Raw genomic sequence first — 7,098 nt, 5'->3', positions numbered from 1 at the left:
GGGGTGGTGAGGCTTAGTTGGCCTCGTCTGACCTTCCAGGCCACGGCAGCAGGAGGGCCAGGGCACCTCAGGTCTCCCCAGCACTGCCTCAGGCGGAGCGGACAGGCAGCGAACCGGCAGGAGGGCCTGCTGGGCAAGGCTTCTGCGCCCCGAAGGCTGGGACTTCAGTGTTACTTTTATGTGGACTTTAAAGCTCTTTCGTAACAGGCAGTTATGGCTTCTGCAGATCTGTGTCACGGTCTCCAGGGGGAGTCCTTGGCATGTCCCTGTGTTGCCCCCATCGAACGATGCTCTCCAGCCTCGCTGCGAAATAGGTCTTGTCCATAAGCGAACCGAAACGAATGCTGAAAGGCAGCGAGGTTTTTTTAAGACCAAAACCATAGTTTTTATCAATAAATGCATCTTTATTGGAGGTTTTTTACTTACATTTTAGTATTGGATTACTTAACATGTAGAGGTACAACTGTAAAAGTACTGTTAAATCATCTTGAAACCGCATACTTGTGGTTAGAGGAATGAGACTTTTGTTCCAGTTTTTTGTCCAACTTTAAACAGTGCGCTTCATGAACTTCAGAAGTGCTAAATAGCTTCCACGTTACAAGGGGAAAACAGTAAGTTTTCCTTTTATTTTTAACAAAATCTTGCTACTACCCCACAGTAAATCATCAAACATTCTATGTTGTGTAATTACAAAAATGCTGTATTTCGCTACATTGCTTCTCTAGCTTTCTCCATCTCTTTACCTGCCTGGAAAAAGCTAGTACCTCTGTGTCCACTGGAGTAACGTGTCATGCGCTCACACAATATTCTGGATTTTGTTAGCTTGAATATTTTAAAAGAATAATTGACTCACAACATTTTCCCCTTTTCAAGTCATATAGCATTCATTCTGTTAGTGCCTGTGTCCCACCAAAGTACTTAAAAAAACCCCCCAAAACCAGAAAAAAGCGCCATTTACTGGGGCAGTTTAGGTAGTGAAAAGCTGTCTACTTACAGACACACGTTTTTGCTGTTGCCTGTGTTATGTCTTATGAAAGAGTTGCCAAACAGATCAAATACAACAAAAAAGTAAAACCTAAAAGGCAAAATTGTGTTTGCTTCCAGAAATGGTTTGATTTCTAGAAGAAACCTCTTAACATTTTGGTTGGATACGTATTGTCATTTATTCCTGCATAGTCCATAGCCAGATACAATTTTTCATCTAAGGAACAGCTGTGTTAACAATTCCAAAAGTATTATGGTAGTTAACCATATCATACCTGACAGTAGAGGAGATGGTGCTTCATGTTTTAAGTGAAACACACCACTTTCCATGTTGTCAGTTTTGGGACTGAAGAATGGCTGTGCATTGATAAGTTGCCTTCTTCAGATCCTTTGCTTGCTTGGTCTTGCCCCTCTCTGTTTCAATAGCCAGCTATGATTTTGTTTTGCTTTCTTAGTTGCTTTCTTCATAACTAGTCAGGCGGGCAGGTGGGTCAGCCCTTAATAGTGAAGGAGACGTCATCCAGCTTTCAAGGTGTCTCTTTTTTAAAAAAAATTAAAAAAACCCAAACCAAAACAAAACCCCAAAATGGTTGTGTGCTGACTCATTTGATAAAGGAAGTGGTTATCTTTTTTTATTCCTGTGCTTCAGGCACTGCTGCAGCTTACTTTTAGCTGTATCTGTTTTGAAAGTTAGATGTATGTGCGACGACCTTTTTCCAGAAATTGTTATCCACTCTTTCTTTAAATATACAGTGAAATCTGGTTTTGACCTTTCTCATCAGTGTCTGAGATGGAAGAGGTGTGTTTCTGTTAATACCAAGGTGGTAAAATAGAAGCTGCTACAACTGTTAAAAAAAGGGGGTGATGTCCACTTCTCTGAGGAAAAGAGGACCTGGAAGATTTTTAGTGGGTTTATTTATTTACTTGTTTCCTTCCCAACCTGGTTTTGCCATGAAATGTGTGAGGGAGTAGAAGACATCTCCAGTGGCTTTCAAGCGTTTTTCTTGTCTAATACCCTACATACCCCCTGTTGGGAGCTGGTTTGCAAGGAACGGGGGTGGCAGGACTTCTGGGCAAACACCTGAGAGACTGCAGAGCCTGGAGGAGCTGCTGGGCTGAGCCAGGGTGGGGTGCTGCCTCCTCACTGCAGTGGGCAAGCCCTCACCTCCCCCTGGGCTCTGCCTCGCTCCTGGCTGGAGTGGCCTCTGAACAGCCCCATGTCCACCCCTTCCTCAAGCTGTATTCCCTCCAGCACTAAAACCCTGAGCTGCATTTTGTAGTTTGTGGAGCTACTGTGCTAGTCTTCTCCCCACATCTTGCAAAGTGCTTTGGTCTGAAGACTGGTGAAAGACTAGGTGTCTGATTATTTGAGAAAACAGTGACCTCAGTTTGCCTTATATTTTGTTTTTGCTTAGAACCTGTTTAGATGAAATCCCTGCCAGATATTTGAAAGAGAATGGCCTGGCTTGGGGTTTGCTACCTCTCACCATTCTTTTCAGCGCTGGGAAATCTTAAAATTCAAATTCTTAGAGCTTCACACAAAGATGAAGTTGCATCAAGTATTTTTCTGAAAATTTTCCATGTTTAAGAAGAAACACTCTTTCTGGGTGACACCTAACATAAATTATGTTGAAGCAAAAAACCCGTTTCACTCCATAAAGTTACTTTAGGGAATAGTTACAGTATGGTAAATGATCTCGGGTGAGGGGATTCGTGTGGGATTTGTGATCTTTCGGTGCCTAGCACTACCTGTTTTTAAGGCTACTGTTACTAGTAAGGGAAGGCGTAAGGTGTTGGCTGTTTAGAGGCAGGCTCTGTTCCTAAATTGGTGGAAGCACAACAGGAAAAGAGCTGCAGTGTGTAAACAGTTGCAGTTGATGGAAGAGGGAAGGTTCTTACAATTTTGTCCTGCAGAGCCAAGAATATGGCATTGCCACAACTGTTCTCCTGTGATTTGGGGCTTATATATAAATATATCTGTGTATATGTGCATGTATGTATATATGGTGTGAATGTAAAGTAGATTGCTACAGTAGATTCTGCTGCTTCTTTCCTTCCAAACCACATACTCTTTCTGTCCTTCTGAGATCTGTGTGCGTAAATGCGTATGCTGCTAGAAAACAGACTGGTTGTAACTATACACTTTGGAATTATTTTTGTCCTGTGGTATTCCATCAACACTTACTAACTGTCCTGATATATGTAACTGTGAAACTGGGCTAGCCTGGCATCTCTGAATACCTGAAAAATTTGAACATACTAGAACAACTGTCTTGGATATACATAATCTTTAGAAGTGTGTGTGTGTGTATATATACACACATAATGCTTTAGAAGTTCTGTGACATCTTTTATTTCTGAAATAAACAATACTTAAACACAAGTGTGTTGTTCCTCTCTATATTTAGTATTATCCAAACTAGGAAAATGTTTTTAGCTTTAATTAAAAATATAGAACTGTCTAGAGAAAGCAGCTTTGCACAGCAATGATTGATATACTTTTATCATTATTAGCAGCTTCAAGAACTTTTAAGTTGTGCAGGTTGTACAAATTTTCTTGAACTATAGCACCTAAGTGGGGTGATAATGAACTCATACTAATTCTTGGAAAAAGTAGCTGAGAGAGAAATTTTGTTGGGTTCAAGTGAACTGTATATGTTCACAGAATCACAGAATATCTCTGGAAGGGACGGACCCATCAGGATCACTGAGTCCAACTCCCTGCTCCTCGCAGGACCACCTAAAACTAAACCATATGACTAAGAGCCTCATCCAGACGCTCCTCCAACTCTGACAGGCTTGGTGCCGCGACCACTTCCCTGGGGAGCCTGTTCCAGTGACCGACCACCCTCTCAGTGAAGAACCTTTTCCTAATGTCCAACCTGAACTTCCCCTGACGCAGCTTCATTCCATTTCCTCGTGTCCTGTCTCTGGTCACCAGAGAGAGGAGATCAGCACCTCCCCCTCCGCTGCCCCCCATGAGGAAGGTGGGGACTGCCATGAGGGCACCCCTCAGCCTTCCGATTGTGTGCTGTTTTGATCTCTAGAAAGAAAGCTGGAAGAAAGAGGCTTTCCTTTCAGCAAATTAGTCCTCTGACCAGAGGTTACTAAGCCTGGTGATGATTACTGGATTACTTACTGGTTGCTTTGGTTATGAACTGACTCTCAATGTTTAAAAATTTTTTTTAAAGAAAAAAGGGGAAAAAAAGGAAAAAAAGAAAGGAAAAAAAGGATATGTGTGGAGGGGGAAGTAGTTAGTTATGGAAAAATTGAATGGAAAGACAGAGGTAGAAAAACTGTATTAGACCTGATCAAACAAGACTCAAAAGATGTCAGACATTGTCCCTTACCTGGCAGATTCCTAACAGTTTTAGAGTCTGTGGTCAAAATTTGTCTTCAAAGTGAACAGGGAAGACATAATGGATATTAATACAGATGTACATGGCTAATTTGAGTTTATAGCAGCATGCTTCAAGTCCTGTAGAACCTGGGAGAAATTATCATACTGTATTTGGTACAGCATCTTAGAATGACACTAAATTACTATGATTTCAAGAATAAATTTATGCCCTTATTTTGCAAGCATGAATAATATGTGATCCTCATAAATTTTTATAGGTAGTTTAAGTGTTAGACAGCTGTCTCTGAATTTAATACAGTAATTATAACTGAGACAGATGAGTTGACTTAGGAGAGATGAGATAGGCTTATTCAGCTGCACAAGAGATTTCACAAATGTATTTGATCTCTGGTAAATTACTTAAATTAGGGATATATTTGTAAAATGTTAAGTAGTTACGGTATATTTTTGTTAGCAAAGAAATAAGAAGTGACTTATCTTCTTCGGTGTTTTTGGTTTTTGTTTAAGAAAATTACAAACTTTGATAGTGTACAAAAGCATAACTACCTAAATCAGGGACAAATTCCATTTTATTGGGTGTTAGTGTGAATTCAGGATTTGATCAGAATCTGTGTGTGTGTGTGGTAGGCATTATGCTGATTTAGCTGTCTTAGAAATGAGGCTTTGCTGTTATGGTGTACCTCTAGTAATTAAGGAGCACTTTATAAAAATTAATCCAAGGTACTTGATCTTTTTACTTGTTTATATATATTAATGACATTTAGTCATACTTGTCTCCTGTGGATTTGAGTAATAGAAGTTTGCTCAAAGTAAGTTTGAAGTTTGCTCCAGGTCCATCTTGTTTCATTTTGCATCAGCTGATGAGCTTTAGTGAGCAAAGAGGTGAACTGAAGGGATGCGCCAGCTTCACAGTCTGTTTTGTGCCTCACCTGGTCAGAACTGCCTCAGTAACAACTGCATTGCTGCACTCAGGCTTAGATGTTGGGCTTGCACCATAAACTGTGTTAGTTGAGGTTTATAAGAAATGTTGTTTATAGAAATACTTGAGAGAAACTGAATTTATTAAAATGTGTTATAGAATATTTGGTCCTTCACATGTCTTTCGTCACTGTATTCTTTGAAGCAAATATTTCTGCACTTGAAAATAAGCAAAAAAAATTTGTGTTTATGCACAGAAACTATTAAACAAGGGTCTTTATTTATTGTATGTATTCATGAGTTTGTTGTATCTAAAAATATCTGTAAGAAAGGTGGTCAATATTACGGTGTCACATTTCAAATGTTCCTCGGATTCACAAAAGGAGATGCATGTTCTCTTTCTCTTTCACTGTGTGGCTTTGCAATTACCAGAGAAAGGGTGTAAAACTGAAATTTATTCAGAATAATGCTAAGAAAGTGGAAGATAGTTACCAAAGATTTCCTCCATGTTTGTGGGATTAAGCACTATAAAATGATTTCCAGAATTCAGTGTCATAGTGGATAATGTCATGGCATTGAATAAGGAAGTATCAAATTCAGTCAGTCCCCTTAAAATAAAGCTATGTATTCAGTCTGAAACATATCCAAGTCAGAGCATTTGATATTCATACTGTTGATGCCGAATGTGAAATCAGGGCATAAGGGTGATCTGTAATGGAGTTTTACCTTTGTGTCAATAGATGTGAAATATATTTATTCTGGAGAGGCATGTGAGTGCCAACTATTAGTAGACATTGTAGGTGTGTCCTATTTTTGTTTGCCTAACCTTGCATGACCGTTCTTTGTTCTACCTGCCTTCTACTCTGTGCATAGTTCAGGTGGTGCCCTGACAAAATACAAACCAGCTGCTTTCTTACAATGTGGTCATCTGCAACCGGGACAACATGGTACCTGATTCGGATTTAAATAGGTTCTGAACATACAAGATGATTTAGCAGTTTGATTTTTGGTTCTTAGAAGTGACACGCACTGAACTTTGATGTCGGAACCTCTCTCTTCTGAAGTTACCTCTCTAAAAGAAGGGAGCATTAGAGGCTGACAAATAGGAACTGCTTCTTGCCACTCGAGGGAGAGCTGAAGTAGTTTCTTTTTAAAAAGCAAGTATAAAGTGTACAATCTTCTATAATGGAATGAAACAGTTTACTTGCAACAGGCAAGGAAACCTGTGTTTTTCTATTACATGGTTAGTGATCAAAGAACAGTGTGTACTGTGGACACCTTCATCCAGAAGAATGCTTGTGCCTGCCACATCTCATTTATGGGCTCCTGTACATGTCGATCTGGGAGAACTTGCTTGCAGCAATCTTCACCCCAGTCTCCAACTGTTATAGATTATTGTGTATGTAATTTGGGGTATTAGTTCACAGTTGACGTTGTGCTGGCTTTGGCTGGGATAGAGTTAATTTTCTTCACAGTAGCTGGTATGGGGCTATGTTTTGGATTTGTGCTGAAAAGAGTGTTGATAATACAGAGATGTTTTAGTTACTGCTGAGCCGTGCTGACACAGAGTCAAGGCCTTTTCTGCTTCTCACACCACCCTACCAGCGAGTAGGCTGGGGGTGCACAAGAAGTTGTGCGCACACTCTGGTCAGATCTGTCGTTATCTCAACCCTTCAAGCCCCACGTTGGGCGCCAAAAAGGATTGTCATGGTTTAACCCCAGCCGACGACCATCACATAGCCACTTGCTTACTCCCGCCGTGGTGGGATGGGGGAGAGAATCAGAAGGGTAAAAGAGAGAAAACTCATGGGTTGAGATAAAGACAGCTTAATAGG

At 40.4% G+C, this 7,098-nt stretch overlaps 1 protein-coding gene across 1 annotated transcript in view; it reads right to left on the bottom strand.

Annotated features, from left to right (window-relative positions):
* Positions 1 to 381, bottom strand: part of CUNH5orf51 (chromosome unknown C5orf51 homolog) — a 4,500-nt gene extending 4,119 nt beyond the window's left edge. Inside the window, exon 1 of the mRNA XM_009274552.1 lies at positions 33 to 381. Within this exon, the coding sequence (XP_009272827.1) occupies positions 33 to 381 (349 nt within the window). The remainder of the gene's footprint in view (positions 1 to 32) is intronic.
* Between the last annotated feature and the right edge of the window lie 6,717 nt (positions 382 to 7,098).

The sequence above is a fragment of the Aptenodytes forsteri genome, unplaced genomic scaffold (assembly GCF_000699145.1).
Source record: "Aptenodytes forsteri isolate BGI_AS27 unplaced genomic scaffold, ASM69914v1 Scaffold176, whole genome shotgun sequence".
Taxonomy (NCBI): domain Eukaryota; kingdom Metazoa; phylum Chordata; class Aves; order Sphenisciformes; family Spheniscidae; genus Aptenodytes; species Aptenodytes forsteri.
This window is presented reverse-complemented; position numbering and strand designations above follow the sequence as displayed.